This window comes from Panicum virgatum, chromosome 7N (assembly GCF_016808335.1).
Source record: "Panicum virgatum strain AP13 chromosome 7N, P.virgatum_v5, whole genome shotgun sequence".
NCBI classification, from domain to species: domain Eukaryota; kingdom Viridiplantae; phylum Streptophyta; class Magnoliopsida; order Poales; family Poaceae; genus Panicum; species Panicum virgatum.
Window position 1 is genome coordinate 31,463,898 of NC_053151.1, and position 18,870 is coordinate 31,482,767.

The 18,870-nt window shown below is 48.6% G+C and overlaps 1 protein-coding gene across 1 annotated transcript; it reads right to left on the reverse strand.

The window, feature by feature from the left end:
- Nucleotides 1–418: 418 nt before the first annotated feature.
- Nucleotides 419–9,513, reverse strand: LOC120680547 (MLO-like protein 15). The gene is made up of 15 exons (XM_039962043.1): nucleotides 9,400–9,513; nucleotides 9,242–9,296; nucleotides 8,962–9,119; nucleotides 5,848–5,928; nucleotides 4,972–5,088; nucleotides 4,794–4,845; nucleotides 2,741–2,832; nucleotides 2,575–2,649; nucleotides 2,417–2,505; nucleotides 2,249–2,298; nucleotides 1,833–1,873; nucleotides 1,476–1,691; nucleotides 1,260–1,327; nucleotides 1,108–1,168; nucleotides 419–970 (listed from the first exon to the last, which is right to left on the reverse strand). Exons 1-15 carry the CDS (start codon nucleotides 9,511–9,513, stop codon nucleotides 689–691), a joined length of 1,551 nt encoding a protein of 516 aa, XP_039817977.1. The 3' UTR covers nucleotides 419–688.
- Between the last annotated feature and the right edge of the window lie 9,357 nt (nucleotides 9,514–18,870).

The following is an 18,870-nucleotide window of genomic DNA, read 5'->3' on the forward strand; positions in this document are numbered from 1 at the left end:
CCGGCCCCCTCGCATCGTCGTCCTCCTCGTCAACCTCTATCCTCCGCCTCTTCGCGGCTTCATCCTGCGCAACTACGTACCCTGAGCTGCCGCATCTCCATCCGCCTACATTAAAACTTTGTCGAAACTCAGGCCTCCGTCAACTATTCCTCTTCGGCCATCCTCCGCTCGATCCGATCCGCAAAACGGAACCTCGGTGAGCTCCTCGTCCTCTCCGACCCTTTCCCGTGCTATTCTATCGCCGTGCCGCTAGGAACGACCTTTCTACCGCGGCAGCTGAACCTGTCGACGTCCCTGCTTGCCACATCACCATTCCGCTCGGCAGTGTGGGGAGAGAAGAGGGAGTTTCAGGGACCGGGCCCATACATAAGGATAGGCAAACTGTAAAAATTAGATGGAATGTGGATGGAGTGGAATGTAGGGAAAGAAAACTTCATTCGATGGTATTGAAGAACTTTAAAATTTTGTGATGGTACACAGATAAGAGACAACTTTTATAATGATACGCAAGTAAAACCTTAGAGAAATAATCGATCAGCATACTACACGCATAGACTCCAAGATGCCGATGAACAAAACAGATCAACTCTCTCTCTAGTCTCAAATAAGCAACAATCAGCGGCCTTTAACCACGAAGCCAAAAACACAATCACATACACCACATCCTCTTTCAGTCTTGTGTGTAGAGCTAACCACGGGTGACCCGAGAGGCCCAGACGAAGTGGCAGTGTGGCACTGGCGCACTGCATGCTCGTGCCCTGCAGAGTATGCGCGCGGCTTCTCTCCTCAGAACGAGATGCGCCGAAGCGGCGAAGCTGGTCTGGGCGGCTCCTCCCTTCCAACTTCCGCAGCCGGCGGCGTCGCCAGCCGTGGCAGACCTTCTCATGCGCCTCCGCGCGCCGTCGGCCCAGCCCCTGAGATGGTCGGCGACGTCGTCGGCGAACACCGCGCTCTTGAACGAACTCCCCATCTGATCGAATAACACACACAGTCCACAAACAGGAGGAGAATTAAAACTACGAACAGTTCAGTAAAGCCTCCATCATCAGGAAATAAAGGATTTCTGCGTGAGACTCGTGGTCCCTGATTCTTCTATGGCCTACTGACATGAGACACGATGGCGTAGAGGGGGAGCGTGCTGTAGCTGCAGAGCACCTGGGCGACGACGCTGGAGGAACAGAACAAGTGTGCGTCAGGTTCAGGTATCTACGTTGCATTGACCTGAAGAGGAGATTGAAAGCAGGCTCCAGCCACAGTACCAGATGGCGATCCTCGACACGCTGTACCCCGGTCTGTCCATGACGCAGGAGTTGACGCCGAACATCGCCTGCGTTGCAGCAGCACGGTCAAGGACGATGTCAAGGTTGACAAGCGGGGTCTATGTTTTCACTTCAGGCATCCCCAACGGTAAAGCGATTGATCGAACGACTGTGTGGAGCAAGGTCTGTACGGTACGGTGTCTTAGGGAGGCGTGCCAGTGTCCAGAAGAAATACGCGAACTCGAACGCGTTCTGGAACAGGATGAAGTGGATGAGGACGAGCACGAGCCGGGGGCTGTGGAACCAGAACAGCTCGTCGGAAGGGCGCACGACGATGCCCCCCTCCCCTTGCCCGGCGGCGTGCTTCGAGGCGACCTCGTAGGCCAGCTTGTTTATGATGTGCTCCAGCTTTGCTCCGATCAGAAGCAGCAGCTGCAAACATGGGAAACGACAGGAGGCCGGAAAAAAAAAATCCCCGAGTGTTTCATACATCAGAACACTGAACAGAAAGCTTTAGAGAACAGAGATGGACTACTTCTAGCTCTGTTTGGATAATCCAGAAATGGAACTTACAGACAACGGGACCAACGAGATCCAGAAATAGGAGTGCCACCCTGAACCAAGAGATTGAAACAAATCATTGCCTCATGGGTCAACTTGTGCCATGCATGCTACTTAGCCCTTGTTTAGTTGCAAAAACTTTTGAAATTTTGGTACTATAGTACTTTCGTTTGTATTTGTTAATTATTATCCGATTATAAGTTAACTAGGCTCAAAAGATTCGTCTCACAAATTACAGATAAACTGTGTAATTAGTTATTTTATTTAGCTACATTTCATACTTCATGCACGTGTTCAAAGATTCGATGTGATGGAGAATCTTACAAAGTTTTGGAATTTTGGATGCAACTAAACAAGGGCTTAAAACATCTTAGGTAATGGATTGAGAAAAATGAGAACGAGAAATGATGTAGAAAGAGTAAGCGCACCGGTGATATTGACTAGCAAAAAGATCATCACAAATATCCAGCAATACCATCTGCATTAGAACGTACTCGAAAGCGGTTACTGATGTGCCAGTTGTACCACAAGTTCAGAAGCTACCTAAGAAAAAGAATAATTGCCAAGAACAGCAAAAAAAAAGAATTATAACTTACTTTATACCAACTACTCTCTTAAAATCTTTCTCCAGAGCTTTGATCATGTAGTCATAAAAGTTGAACTTGTGGTGCCCCCTAAAGTGCTCCTGTCAACCACGAGACAAAGATCATAGTACAGAACCAAGCCTCACAGAACAATGACAGGTAGTACTTACCATGACGAAGCCAAGCCTCATTGCGACATAGTCATCGTTGGATACTGATCCGTAGAACTGCTTGAAGAACGATCGCTGAAAGCAAGAAGACACCTCTGGTGAACTTCAGGCATTCATCATCAAGTAATCAGTACCAAAGAAGTAGCATGAGGTCACAGTTGCAGACCATCCATATTATGACCCAGGTGACTTTCTCGCGCCCCTTGCACCGATCCTGGATGAACTTGATTTTCTGCACTCGCTTGATCATCTTCGGAGCTGCAGTTGATGGCGCATCAGTTATTCAGATAGTCTCATCGTTTGAAAATGCCAACTGGTAACTCCCCTCGTGTGGCATATAATGTTGGAAGTTTGACTCGCCCCGTCCCCAGTCCCCCCACCTCGCCCCCCCCCCCCCCCCCGCCCGCCCCCCACGCTCTCTACCCTCCCCGCCGTCGGAGCTGCCCGCGGAAGCCCGGCCATCAGCTTGTCCCCTTCCTCCTCTTCCTCCCCCAATCCCTTCCCTCCTTCGGCTCTCTCCTTGTTGCTGCACCGTGAGCACAGCCGGCGGCGAGATCCACGTCGGGGCTGACCGGATCTGCTCGGATGGCGGCCGGATCTGCGCTCTCCCGGTGTTTCCCGGCCGTTCCCGCTCATCGGCTTCCTCTGCTGCGGTCGGCGGTGCCTCGGCGCCGCGGCGGTGCGGTGTCGGCGCCTGATCTGCTCTCCCGGTGCCTCGGCGCGGTGGGGTGCGGTGTCGGCGCGCGGCGGCGGTCTGGGCACGGCAGCGGCGCTTGCGGCGGCCTGGCCGCGGGCACGGCGTCTGCAGCAGCCGCGGCACTAGCGAGATGCGGCATCGGCGGCCTGGGCGCGGCGGCGGCGTCTGCTGCGGCCTGGCCGCGGGCGGGGTGCGGCTGCGGCGGCGGCGTCTGCGGCGGCGGTCTGGGTGATGCCACGGCGTCTGCGTCGGCCGGGGCGCTGGCGGGACGCAGCATCGGCGGCCTGGGCGCGGCGGCGGAGCCTATTGCGGCCTGGCCGCGGGCGGGTCGCGGCAATGGCGGCGGCGGCCGGTCGGCAGCGTCTGCAGCGGCCCCCGCGGCTGCGGGCGCCTAGGCAGCGGCGTCCGCGGCCGAGGCTGCTGGTGGGGCGCGGCTACAGCGGCTACCTTTCAGCCGGCCTCGCGAACCTGGATCCTCACTGTGCCGCCTCCGGTCGCTGGCCGTGGCCGTCGGGTCCGGCGTCCCCTTCACCGGATCGGGCTGCCCCGGGCCGGATCTGGGCTCCCGCGTCGGGTTTGACCGGGGACGGCCCTCCACTAGCTGGGGCTCCTCCCTCGCCGGGCGCGGCTCTCCCTCGTCGGAGCTCACTACTGCAGGTGGCGGCCTGTCGCCTACCCCTCGCCGTGCGACGGCCGTCGGCTCTGGGTTGGAAAGGGGTGGTGGCGAAAGCCTTGGATCCGCTTGCGGACCGATGACGACGACGTTTGCGGGCGTCGTTTACCTTCTTGAAGCCATCATCCTTCCGCCCTTTTCCTCCCTCGTCAGCTTGACTTCCGGGTGAAAACCTAGACCATGTTGGTCGGACGACGACGGCGCCTGTGGCGTCGTTTACTTCCTGGAGGCGTTGTCTTCGAAGCTTTGCTGGTGGCGGTCATCTGCTCTCTTTGGAGAGTTTCTGCTTCTGCACCTGCCTTCGTTTCATTTCATCTGCATCATCCAGGTCGCGCTTGGTCGTCGAATTCTCTTCGCTGGCGGATGCTTTGCCGTCGTTTCGGTCTAGCGGATGCTTTGCCGCCGTCAGTCGCGTTGGTTCAAGTTTGCTTCGGGCGGATACTTTGCCGCCGTGGTTGGTTGTTCGGGTGGATGCTTTGCCACCTTTGTTAGGTCGTAGACCTTTGCACATTGGACGTTGTTGTTTCTGCTAGCAGACTCAGTGGTTGGATTCTGGATAGAGGGGTGGGTTGTGCCCTTTGTCTTCTCTATTTTGCTCTGTTGTTGTTCGTGTTATCGTTATGTTTTCTCGTTTGTTTGTATGTTTTTTCAGTGTTTGTCTATTTTTAGTTTTTTGTGCTCTTGTGCTGGTCAAGCTCCGCTTGATCGCATCAAGATTGTGTCTGTAACTGCTTTCCTCTTAATGAAAAATGTGCTCAGACACGGTCGCGAAAAAAAATGCCAACCGGTTGCCCAAAAACAAAAAAACTTCAAATCGATGCTCATGTTACAGCCGTTGTGTAGTCCTACCAGTGCTGCCCTCTTCCTGGATGCTGTTCTCCCAGTGCTTCCATTTCCTCATCTGAACATGTACAGTATTAGACTGATTTTCATGGAGTGCCAAACTGCATGCCAACGTTCTGAATTCAGAGAGATGAGGCGGTTGGGTGCAGACTAGATGGAATCAGCACGCATGGAATGGACGGACCTGTAGGAGTCCCAGGAGCACGGTGACGGCGCTGAGAACGACATGCGTGATGGCCAGAACGAAGATGAAGATGTGTATCTGTTCTAAGGCGTGACGCGAGAGCAATGGGACTTTTCCCTGTAACAAAAAAAAAGATCACGTTTTGAAATCTTTAAATTAGTTTCTACTCCACATTATTAAACTGTAGCACTATATTATTCGTTGCTTTATTAAATGAAAAGAAAACTGTAGTGTCACAGAGTGTCTGCCCGTCTTTTCTCAGCCAGTTTGGCTCATTTTCCTGGCTAAGATGCCTCTCAAATTAAACTTTGCACTACCAAAGACCAAAGGGCAGTATGGGTCAAGTTCTTTAGAATAACAGGTATGCCTGTATGGATGCCTAACAAAAGTGAACTGCTCCATCCCTTCAAAAAAAAAGAAAAAGAAGCAAGAACCTTGAAGCACCTTTAGCCTAATATTAGTGAGGTTAGGTCTGGATCATCCTCAGCCAGAGTGCAAATACCACTTTTTCCGATATAAATCCTCTAGGAAACATAAATTTGACTAAATTGCAAACTAAAATTTACGTGCTTATATAGTTCTGCAATGTCGTAGTAAAAAATAGTCTTAATATAATTCTATCCTCCTCCCGGAATTAGAAAAAAAATATGATTGTGCCTAGCATGAGGACCGAGGGTGACGAATTTGGAAATTCATATATATGCACAAGTCAATTTAACCTAAATTGATGAAGAAAGGAGCACAATTATTTATTTTAATTGCGTCTACGAGTATTCAAAATCGAGACATTCTAGCGTTAGCGTGGTATCATATTGGATTGCACGCATCTATTTACTACCAATTCAACCCAAAACTTTAAGTTGTTGATGGGGTTACCTTGCTTGCACAGTGACCAAAAGTCGCCCCTCCTTTGAGCATCCTCCTGCCGGTGCCAGCAAACGTGGAGGCAGCCCCGTGGTGCGCGGGGGAGGCTATTCATCGTGCGCGCTACTGGAATGCGACCTATCGCAGAAGGGAGGCGGCGCTCTACAGGTGGGCCCGTGTGCACTGTGCTTCTTCAACCTCCAGCTCGCGATGGTGGTTGGCGCCGGGGTTAGGAGAGGGGGGTTGCTGGGGTCCAGGGGATGGTTGGTGGGGCGGGCGGCGGCCGGCGAGGTCGCCGGCGGCCGGGGTGGTGGCGGGAGGCGGCGGAGCTTTAGGGTTCTGGGTTGCTGGGGGGTGGGGCGGGCTCCATGGCCGCCGGACCTAGAGGAGAGGGCCGGGGGCGGCTGTAACACCCAGGTGTTAATCACCATAATTTACACTAACCATGACCACTAGAGTAAATTGGCACGATCAAAACTGTGACCAAAAACTTCTGCTGGCAGATTGGCCCGGACCGGTCTGACCGGTATGGGCGACCGGTTTGACCGGTCGAACCCGAGTTGGCGGTTTTGGGCCCCACAGCATTTAAATCGCTCTCCTCTCTCTCCCAACGACTCACTCATCCCCTCAGTGCCCCGTTCCTCCCTCTCCCGAGCTCCCCTCCCTCAAACCCTCACTCCCAAATCCATCCTCTCCATTGGATTCCAAGGGCGGGGAGAGCATCAAATCGGTCAAGGATCATCTCCTCCAAGTTCTCCTCCATGGGGTGACGCGGGATTCGCGAGTTCTTCGTGGGGGAAGGAGCCATTCAAGGTAAATTTAGGAGTTGGATCGATCTCTTGTTCTAGAAGGTTTTAGGTGGTTTCCTCTGGTCCAAAGCATCCACATGAACCCCTGAACTAGATCCTAGAAGGTATTTGGAGTTGGTGGGCGATTTTCGCCGCGCCAAGGTTCCTAGGTTTACTCTGGGTGATTGGTGATTAACTTTCCCCCAGGTGAATGAATATGGTATGGCTTGGGCATGCTTTCAATTTTTAACCCCAGTCTAACAACACACCCCTCGCTAATAAAGGTATGAGACGCCCCTGAATCAAATAACACTGTAACGGGTTGTTCATTTGCTGAGAACGTATCCGCCATCACTGGAGCTCCCTCAGGAATACCCTCGAGGGTGGTGTAGTGCACCTGTCCTGGCTTGAAGTGAGCCACTTGCTGCTTCTAACCCTGCTGGCTCGACTGCTGGCTTTGCTTGGGTGGCAGTGGGCAGTTTCGTACAAAGTGATCAAGCTGTCCACAGTTGTAGCACGGAAGCAAATTGGGGCGCATCCCCGGCTGCTGCACCCACACCTTCTGCTCATTCTGCTGAGGAACAGGAGGCCTAACTGTCCCCTGTGGCTGAGTGTGCTGAGGGGGCCTGTATCCCCACTGCTGTTGTGGCTGGTGCTGAAAGGGGGCTCGCTGTGGGCCCGACTGCACCAGACGGAACATCTGAGGGGCACTACTAGAAGATCCCGCTACCGGCGCCTTTCTCTTTTTCTCCGCCTTGTGAGCTAGATGGGCGTCCTCCTGTATGATAGCCCCATTGACCAGCTCACTGAAACTGTCAAACTTGACCATTGCCAAGCGATCCTGGAGCTTACTACTGAGCCCCTGTCTGAAGCAAGCCTGCTTCTTCTCATCAGTGTCTACGTGATATCCCGTGTACTGCGATAAATTATTGAAGGCCTGGGAGTACTGTAGAACATTGTTATTGCCCTGCTTCAGGGCCAAGAACTCTGTGAGATTCCTTCTAATCACTCCCGCTGGAATGTGATGTGCCCTGAAGGCTTCCTTGAACTGTGCCCAAGTAAACCGGGTGTTCGGGGGGAAACATTGTCACATGATTGTCCCACCATGTGCGTGCTGGGCCCCTAAGCTGCTGAGCGGCAAATCCTGCCTTGTCCCCATCATTGTACGGGTGTAGGGTGAATTTGGACTCGATAGTCCGAAGCCAGCTGTCTGCCTCCAGTGGTTCATCCGCCTTATGAAAGAGCGGTGGTTGAGTAGCCAGGAACTCTGGATATCCAGGAGCAGGCGGCTGGTGGTGATGTCCAGGTTGTGGCGCTCTGCCCTGCGCCACCAGCTCTCGGAGGAGTGTTGTTTGCTCGTCGTGCCCAGTGAGCATGGCCGCAACGGCCTGGGCCAACTCAGGAGGGTTTGGTGGCTCTCCCATTCTGCATTCAACCATGACTGGGTTAGTTACATTTTTCTGATTACTTAAGAAAAATCTTGACTACAACTAACATCCGAATCATGGAAGAAATCGCCGAAAATCAATTATTCGAACACAACTTAGGGGTCTCTGTCCGCGCTCAACCGGTCAGACCGGTGCAACAGACCGGTCAGACCGGTCTGCATGGATCTGCATGAGCTTGACGTCGATCAACCGGTCAGACCGGTGGCCAAGACCGGTCAGACCGGTCCCCAGCAGAAATAAAATTATAAGCCCTAACTGTGCACCAACCCTTAAACCAAAATACTAACTGAAATTCGAAAACCATAATGCAATGATGCACTATTTAATACATGAACTACCGTGCCAAACTTTCACATGCAACCAAAAAATTTAAATGCCATGATGCATGATGCATGAGCGTCTTACGTTTCTCTCTCACCCAAAACTAACATCTTGGTACGCCTCTAGTAAGGACTATATAGTGCTATTTCGAGTAATATTCGAGTAATCTCACCCTCACTACTAAACTATTTCCATCCTACACCAGAAATCCATTTTTCATTTGCAATATCTGAAAATTAGTTATGCTCGTACCACCCTCGATGCATTTCGGCTCTGATACCAGCTGTGACGTCTGACCTCGGGGAGGCGGTACAGCAGCGACGGGGGCGGTTTGGCAGGCGGAGGGCGAGGCGGCGCGGGAGCACCGCCGGCCGGGCGGGGCAGGATCCCCGGTGGGCGGTGCCGGCGGCGGGGGCAAAGAGAAGGCGGCGTGGCGGCGGCTGGGCGGCGAGCTAGGTTAGTGTGGCGGCGGAGGCCGCCGGAGCCGAGGGAGGTGGTCGTCGGCGGGGGCGGGCGGGGGCGCTCGGCCTCTGCGATTGGATGAAATCCAATCGCAGAGAGCGATTAATAGACGTCCCCTGGTGCGCCGCCACCACCGAGGCCTTGTCGCTGTTCCCACCAAGGCACGGCCACCAGTGCTCCATGAGGCTCTTGTCGACGCAGATCTTCTGTATCAAGTCCTGGAAGACGACGAGCAGCAGCGAGACGAACCCGAGCAGCATCAGCTCTGAAAAATGGTTACACGAACAAGGAGCGTCCCACGGCTCGATCAGAAAGCATGCACAAGGCAAATTAAACACTGGACATGCATTACGACGGCGACAATTACGATGGCCGTCTCGCTCGAACCTTCTTTGAGCTTCAGCAACGCCTCGTACAGAGTCACCCTCCGGCGCTCCAGTGCCTGCGCTCGTGATGTATACGCATCGATCGAGACTTGTCAGCTCGCCAGCTGATTTGGAATGCCTTGTATAAGAGGCTAAGAGCCGGGTGACAGTTTTGCTCACCTTGCCGAGGTGATGGAGCGCTCGCTCGAAGACGAGGGAGATGAGGACGATGACGGAGCACACGGACGCCACGATCCATGTCGGCGTGTGCTCCAGCGTCGCCTCGGACGACATGGCCGAGGCCGATGGCGACGGGTGATCGATCTCTGGCTCCTGCTGATGAAACGAAGTGGTGCTAGCCGAGCACTGAAAAGCTCGTTCACGCAGGTGTGTGTGTGGCTCTCTGGTTGTGCTCCAGCCACTCATCACTCCCTTTTCACCATCGAGCTCGTGCACATTGTTTTTTGGTGGAGTATTTTTTTAAGGCTTTTTCTCGGTGTATACTGTACTGGTATGCTCCGTGCCCTGATAAAGACGATGTAATTATAATGAAAGGAGGATGCTTGCATGCCATTGATGCATGGAAAGGCCGCTTGAATTTTCAATTGCATCCGTCCACGCGGAAAAGGCTCGCGTCGCTGCATGGCACTAGCGTTTACTTCCAGTGCAAGGCTGCAATGCAAGCCTGCAATGTAAGCCAGCGCATCAGCAGGAAGAACAAATAATCCTACACACGCTGCAGCGGGAAATAAAAATAATTCCACAGACCAGACTGAAGAGCCGTGATCCACTAATCCCTGGTTATATATCGCTTCGGGTGATAATTTCTTGAAGCGGACGTACCGCAGGTGCCAACGTTATGGCTGTAATTAGAACTGTTGCTGAGTTGGACTCCTCCCGCAAATCAACACTGCAGGTGACAACAGCCCTCTCCTATCAAAAAACTCGCGTCACGGGTCCTCGGCGCCTAGGTCTCCTAGGCGACTCGGGGTTAAGTCGGCGACTAGGGTTTCACTGTCGTTTCCACGTCCTTTCTCCCTTGTTCCTGATCTGATTTCTTTGCAGAGATCAGATCATCGAGTAGTCGTCCCATCCCACATCTGTGTCCACGTCAAATTCTCCTTTTGGAGCCGAACCAAAATCTGCTAGCCGCCCTAGTTGTTGCTGGTTCACGTTGATCCGTTTTTCTCGTCGTTCTGTGGAGGGAGGCGGATTTCTGCAAGTTCTGGAGGAGATGGAGATTGTGGAAGGGATGATGGAACACATGAAGTTGTCGACGGCGGAGAAGAAGGGAATTAGGGTTGAGGTTTTGGTGGTGCAGGTGGGGTCGGCTGATCCACGGGCTGTTGGAAAAGTCCTTGCAGAAAAGTTGGTTAGTGAGGAAGGCCTGAGGCAAACCTTGGGAAGAATCTGGTGCCCGATCAGGGTTTCCTTTGCAAGGATTTGGGTGAAAATCACTTCCTGTTCACCTTCCTGCAGGCTGGGGTGGGTGGGGGGGAGCGGGCCTTGGAGGAGGGCCCATGGATGTTTGGGAAGGATCTGGTTGTGCTGGTGGATTATGATGCAACAAAAACTATTGATGAGATGGAGTTCTCTTTCATCCCGATCTGGATCCGAGTCATGAAGCTGCCCCTAGGCATGATGACGAGGGTGGTAGGTGAAGCTATTGGTGGTGAAATTGGCACGTTCATGTGCATGGATCTTGATGAAAATGATTCTGCAGTGGGCCGTTTTCTCAGGATCAAGGTGAGGTTGGATATTAGGAAGCTGCTTATGCGGGGTGTGACGGTGTGTGCTGGGGAAGAAGGAAAACCACGGTGGTGTCCTGTGGAATATGAGTATATGCCTGACTTTTGTTACACCTGTGGCATTATCGGTCATACTGACCACTCCAGCGGGGTGAAAATTGCAGAAGGTGATGTGCAACAGTTCTCCAGGAAGCTGCGGTGTATCCCGGAAAGGAGAAGGGGGGAGGAGATGTCTGGTGACCGGAACAGTGGGGGCGCTTTGTCCCTTCATGGAGGTCTGGTGGAGGGGGGCGTGGATCCCTGGGGAGGAGGAGCAGCTCAGGTGCTTTGTCCCTTCTTGGAGGAAGAACTCAGGGGCTTTGACATCTGACGGAGATGCTAGCAAGAAGGGGGAGGATGATGAAGTGACTAGTCCTCTGAAAATTCAGCATCATAACTCCGTGGAGACTACTTCCAAGCGTGTTTTGTTTGCTGGTGTTGGGGTGGAAGGAAAAGGAGAGGAGACTGGAAACGGAGGAGGCTTGGAGGAGAAGGCAGAGAAGACTGTTGTGGAGAATGCAGAGGGGCACGTGAACAGGGCGCAACAGGACATGCACGTAGATGGGGAGCCTCTGATTCCAGAGGTGGAGAAACCGGAGGGGAATGTGAATGCGGGAGCCAAACACAGGCCGGGAACGTATAAAAAAATAGCTCGCAGCAGTGAGCCAAAGGGGAATGTTGATCTGTCTATGCTGACAGAGAGGAAGCGACACCTGATTAATTCTGATGATGTGGAGACAGAGGAGAAAAAACTGAGATTGACCTCACAAAATGCAAGAACCAATGAAGATTATCGCATGGAATTGTCGGGGATTGGGGAACGGCCCGGCAATTCGTAGCCTTCTGAATATGCAGAAGGAGGAGGACCCTGACATTTTGTTTCTGTCTGAAACCAAGCTGGACAGGGGCAAAATCGAGTGGTTGCGGTGGCGTTTGGGTTTGACAAACATGGTGATGAAAGATTGTGAAGGGAGAAGTGGTGGTTTAGCAATCTTTTGGCGCAATGGGATTAATTTCCAGCTGCGTACAATGTCTCAGCTGTACATTGATAGTGCTGTGGTGGAGAGAGATGGTTTTGTTTGGCGACTTACGGGCTTCTATGGTGGGCCCAAAACAGATCAGAATGAGCGGTCTTGGAAGGCACTGCGAACCCTCAACGCAGGCCGCAGGCATCCCTGGCTTTGTTTGGGTGATTTCAATGAAATCTTATTCAGTCATGAGAAAGATGGGGGCGTGCCTAGACCACAAATCTGCATGGACAGATTCAGGCATGCGCTGGAGGATTGCTCTCTGACTGACCTTGGTTTTACGGGAGACATATTCACATGGAGAAATAATAGTCATTCCTGTGACCAGTACATTCGCGAGCGACTGTACCGCGCGGTGGCGGATGGGGCATGGCGAGCGCAATTTCCAGATTATCATGTTCGTAATGGTGATCTCTGCCACTCAGATCACATGCCGGTGGTGGTCACCATGGAGAAAGAGGTGGATCGCAGGCGTTCTGGTGGGTGTTCCCCTTTTCGTTTTGAGGTGAGTTGGGTTCAGGAGGAAAACTGTGAAATGATTGTGGAGAACGCGTGGAGGCTGACGACGGAGGTGAGAGGTGGTAAGGTGGAAACAGCTATACAAGAAGTAGCGGCCGAACTCTGAGATTGGAGCACAAATTGTCTTGGTGATTTGGAGAGACGCATAAAACATGCAAAGAAGGCATTGGAATTATGTAGACGGAGCCCCATCAGCCATGACAGTGTGGCAAAAGAGGAAATTCTCAAATATCGGGTGCAAAAATTGGAGGATCAGGTAGAGCTGTATTGGCGACAACGAGCGACATCTCACAGGCTGAAATATGGGGATTAAAATACAAAAATTTTCCACCAATATGCTACAGAAAGGAGGAGGAGGAATCAGATTAAATGGCTGGTGAAGGATGATGGAAGTGTGGTAGAGGATTTGGGAGGAATTCAAGAAATGGTGACTGACTTTTATTCTGCATTATTTACCTCTAGTGCAGGTACTAGATTTGAGGAGGTCTTGCAGCATGTACCGTCCCGTGTTACCGTGGCGATGAATGATGAGCTTACCAAGGATTACACTGAGGAAGAAATCAAATCTGCCCTTGATAGTATGGGGGACCTGAAAGCTCCTCGCCCTGATGGTATGCCAGCTTTGTTCTATAAGAAATTCTGGAAAATAGTGGGGAAGGATGTGGTCAAGGAGGTCACAGAAGTGCTGAATGGTGGTCCTATGCCTGAAAGCTGGAATGATATCGTTGTGGTGTTGATCCCAAAGGTTCAGAACCCTGAGAGAATGGTGTACAAGATCGCCTCGAAGGTATTAGCCAACTGACTGAAACTGGTGCTGCCAGATGTGATTTGTTTGAACCAAAGTGCTTTTGTCCCGGGGAGACTTATCACGGATAATGTTTTACTTGCTTATGAGTTAACTCACTATATGCAGAACAAGAGGAAAGGGGCGGATTGCTATGCGGCCCTGAAGCTAGACATGAGCAAGGCGTGTGATCGGGTCGAGTGGGAGTTTCTGCGCCTGATGTTATATAAATTGGGTTTTCAGCAAGACTGGGTGGACAAGTTGATGAATATGGTTACAACAATCAAGTACCGCTTCTGTGTAAATGGTGAGCTGACAGAGGAAATTATTCCCCAACGTGGTTTAAGACAGGGAGATCCAATTTCTCCCTTTCTATTTTTGATATGTGCTGAAGCCTTCTCTTGTTTGTTGAACGCAACGGAGGAAAGGGGTGAGACAATAGGTGTCCGTGTTTGTCAGGAGGCTCCGAGTATCAATCACTTGTTGTTTGTGGATGATTCCCTACTACTCTTTAAAATTGTTGATGGGAGTGCAGAACATTTGCAAAATGTGCTATCTCTATATGAAGATTGCTCGGGCCAGACCATAAATAAAGATAAGTTGACAGTTATGTTTAGTAGAAATACAAGTGAGGAGGTCAAATTGGCACTGATGACAAATCTTGAGATTAGTGCAGAAGCAAGGAATGATAAGTATCTTGGCCTTCCTGTGAGTATGGGTAAATCAAAAGTTCAGACCTTTAGCTATCTGAAAGAGCGGATTTGGAATAAAATTCAGGGTTGGAAGGAAAAATTGTTGTCCAAGGCTGGAAATGATGTGCTTATCAAGGCTGTTGCGCAAGCAATTCCATCATATGCAATGTCTTGTTTTGATCTTACCAAAACACTTTGCGACGACATCGGCTCCATGATCTGCAGATTTTTGTGGTCGAATCAAGAAAAAGAAAACAAGTTGCACTGGCTTTCTTGGGAGCGTTTGTGTAGCAGGAAGGAGAAGGGAGGTTTGGGTTATTGGGATTTGCATCTATTTAATCTTGCAATGTTGGCACGTCAAGGTTGGAGACTTATTATGGACCCTGGTTCTCTATGTGCACAGGTCCTTCGGGCCAAGTACTACCCTAATGGTGATCCTCTGCAGACAAAAGAAAAACCTGGTATATCTTATAGTTGGCGGAGCATTTTACGTGGCCTTGGTGTTTTAAAGGAGGGTATGGTTTGGAGAGTTGGGGATGGGACCAGGATAAATATTTGGTGTGATCCTTGGCTGCCAAAGGGTGTCACGAGAAGACCAATCACACCTAGAGGTAGGACACTGCTGAACAAAGTGTCTGAGCTTTTGGATCCTTGCACAGGAGGTTGGGATGAGGACTTGGTGCGATAGATTTTTTGGGAGGAAGATGTTCAGCATATTCTGAGCATTCCTGTGAAACAAGGCTATAGTGATTCTCTAGCGTGGCATTATGATGTGAGGGGTTCGTTCTCTGTAAAGTCAGCATACCATGTACTTGAGGATGGCCGGGAGCAGAAGAAGGCGAGGCAGGTTGGTTCAACAAGTTCCGTGGATACTAGTGCTGTGGGTAATTTTTGGAGCCAAATTTGGAAGATTGATTGTACTCCAAAGGTGAAATAGTTCATATGGAGGTTTGCACATAATAGTCTTCCCCTGCGGATGAACATTGTTCGACGGGGCATGGAGATTGATACTCGCTGTCCAATGTGTTGGCGTCTTGATGAAGATGGTGGGCATTGTTTCCTAAAGTGCAAATTGGTAAAGAAATGCTGGCAGCACCTGAATCTGGAGGATGTGCGTCTGCATCTGCTCACACTTGGCTCAGCAAAGGAGGTGGTCAGGCATATCTTACGTTTGAACCGGGACAAACAACAGCTGATCATCTGCTTGTTGTGGTCTTGGTGGATGGGAAGGAATAAGGCTAATGTGGGAGAACAAGTGCCTTCGGTGTTTGAGATTGCGAGTAAAGCATCTGTGCTCGCTGCTGGGATTGTTGGTATTCAGCATAACAATATCAATAATAGTAGAGAAACTATGAGAGTCTGTCATAAGTGGAACCCCCCACCAGCTGAAGTTCTGAAAATCAATTCTGATGGAGCTTTTCATGAGAAGGAGAAGACAGGTGCGTGGGGTTTTGTGGTGCGTGATAGTGATGGCCATGGTGTCCTAGCAGGTTCAAGGTTTCTACCTGCTGTCCACGATGCATTGTCTGCTGAAGGTTATCCGGAATGAGAGTGAGGGATCCGGAATGCCGCGCCGCACTCGCACTCCAGAATTCATCTGGTCCATCGTGGATTGTTTTGCTGCGTGTTAGGGTAGCCGATCCGATGTTGTTGTAGTGGAGTTGGCAGTTGACGTCTGCTGCTTTGATTTGTGCTACATTTGGGGTTAGAGTGCTTGATTATAGCTGCTAGGTTTAGCAATTTGTGCGGAAACTAGCTAAATTATCGAACGGTATGCTTCTTGTATCTGCTCGTTAAGGGTTAATTTTCCCTATCCTGGTGTCTGGTAGTTAGCTGCCCCTTGCACTCTTCTCCGGGCACTGTTTGAGGGTAGCTGTTTTGCACAACGATAACGTTGATTCTTGGCGGGGTGGATCCAAGTAGTGGTGGACCGAGACTATAAAAATTAGGTGTACATATACTGGGTTTATCACAACAAATGTATTTATTCCATATTCTACGCCGTGTTCGCTTGAACTGGTTTCTAGAGCTGCACCAACCAAACTAGTTTCTAGAGCTGCTACCAACAGCTCGCCATTCAAACAAGACGAACAATTTGATCTTCTGAACTGGCTGCTAGAGAGTTACATCTGCAAACAATGTGTGTGTTGTGTGGATACTATACATTTGCATCCATACCAACAAATTTTTTTCGATCTTCTGCTTCTACGGAGGTTTTTATATTGTTTTCATTCTCTATGAAAAATTAGATATGGTTTGCTGCATTCCATCCTCTTGCAATAACTTCTTAAGACCAAACAATAAAATTTTCACATGAGTGTATGTTCGTCTAATACTTATTTATAGCTTATATTAGTCGTTACATAGCTAGCGCATAAAATATCTATCATTGTAATTTTTTGCTCAACTATATGGTCTGGAATGTTGTGGAGTATGTTTTCTAATACTGAGGTAGAGTAAGATTTTTTTAGCGGGAACAATTTGTTATAGTACTACCAAATATGTCCTTGCATGGTCACGGGGTGATTAGGGATGGCAACGGGTACAAACCCAGCAGATTTTGCCATCCCAAATTTGTGCCCACGAAAATTATTTAGATTCATTAAAAAATCCATACCGGTGACGAGTATAAAATTTTGCTCAAACCATACCCATCGGGTTAACGGGTACTGATGGGTTAATCATGACAGAGAACATTTCTTTATTCATTGGTCGCACCATTGCAAAATGATCAATACGTACATGTTCTTCTCATTATCAACTATGCTTCAATTTAAACAACTAAAAAATATAGTACATTTATCTAAGCAATAAGGCTTAGTTTACATAATTATAGAATGAGCAACAAGTTCATAATTTATTGTATAAAGTACTAGAGGGAATAAAATTACAAACAAAATGTAGTACTTCACCGAGGTAATGGATTTATGGGATTTTGTACTACAGGAATAACACATGTCCATAAACCCAACATGTAGAACTTTTTGCCCATTAACAAACATACATATCTAAAGATTGACCCAAACCCGTATCCTAATGGAGTAAAATTCATCGAATTTCAGGTTTCAGGTACCCATTGCCATTCCTGGGTGATACTGTAAAGATTTTATAGCGTCATCTCCTTAAATGTTATGACGGTATAATTTAATTTTACATGACAACATATTGTTCAAAATCCTTTTAAATAAAATTTTGACCTCTATCACTTTTTAAGACTTACATACAACGCTACCCATCCTCCTCCCTCAAAATATCTCCCGCCATCTTTCACGATGCTGAATGACACGATTTTGACCTTAGCAATGAGGAGAATGCCCACCATATTAGCATGCATGCTCGTCCAGATACTATGGTCTAATGAACGAGCCAACCTTTTTTTTGCTCGCCAATTGTTCGCTCGCCGATGTTTTCTTATGTGGTTGGTTACCTTGCTATGCATGGTTACCTTGTGAATGTCGCCTCCATGTTTATGGCACGGTGTACTTGGTCCTGCTCATGATCTTTCACTTCCTCTCTTGCTAATTATTTGTCTATAAAGTAGATAAGTCAACTTCGATTTCAAGTTGGAGGTTACTACAACCTAGAGGTGAACTCTCCGTCCACTTACAATTCTTTATCTGCTGAAAATTTTGATGACCAAAATTAATAATAAACTAAGGATATAGTTTGTTCTTTCTAGAAATAGGTAGATATATTATTTGATATGTTAGAGGTCATAAAATTGTATGGTAAAAGTTAATATAATATAAATTTCTATACTCTATTTTAAGAACGCATTCATTTTGTTGCAAATCACTATGCTAAAAATGATCTTGTTTCAAATGGTGAATCATAAGACGTCAATCTTTTCAATATTTTAATACCGTCAATTGAAACATCATCTATTATAAGTATTAAATCTATTATAAGTACTAAATCAAATGGTTGCTCTATACTATCGTATCATTGTTTTTCTTAGTTGCATTTCTTAAGCCACCGTCTAAAGTCGAGTTGGAGAATATAGATGGTTTCCTAACTTGTTTGTTATATATATGTGACTTCTCACTTGTAGAAATTTTGCTGATTAGTATTTATATGGAATGTTATTTTCTCACTTTATTTGCTAAAATTTCATAATATTGTGTGTACCTATTTAAGATTTGGAACAATAGCAAATATTGAAAAGATTGGCCCCGCACGATAATCATTAGAGGAGAGTCAATTCAATTGCTATAGCATATTTTATATAGCCAAATAGAGTATTATTAAAAATATGATCAACTAATTTTATCATTTCATCTATTATACTAAAAAGAAAAGATAATATTATAAGAAAAGAAGAAAGAGAGGTAAAGAAATAAAATGTGTCACGACTGGCTAATTTATACTTGCTGAGTATCCACGGTTCACCCCTATCGTTCAGTAGGGCTATCGGAAAAGCTCAAGACTCGCGAAGCTATTTAAAATTAACTTGTTAAAATCTCAATTCATATACTAAGAATCAAGTTGAGCATGGGTCTAACCTAGAGCTCATGAGCTCCAACGATCCGAGATCGAGCTATTCGATGAAGTTCGAGTATTTTTATTTGCATGGTACGCGCATGCATCTTCATTACCTCTACTAACTTTTCAACCATTCAAAGCTAAAGTAATATAGCTGGAGGCTAGAGCGTTCCATTAGCTAGCGAGCGTTCTGTTACCTAGCGAGCTGCTGTGTCGCACGAGTTAAAAAAATATTAAATAATAAGACTAGATGTTCATGTATGTGTTTTTCATCTTCTCTTCCCATTTATTCATTGATCGCTTATACATATTTTTTATCTATCTTATTGGTGCTATGGATATGGTGTGAATAAAAATTA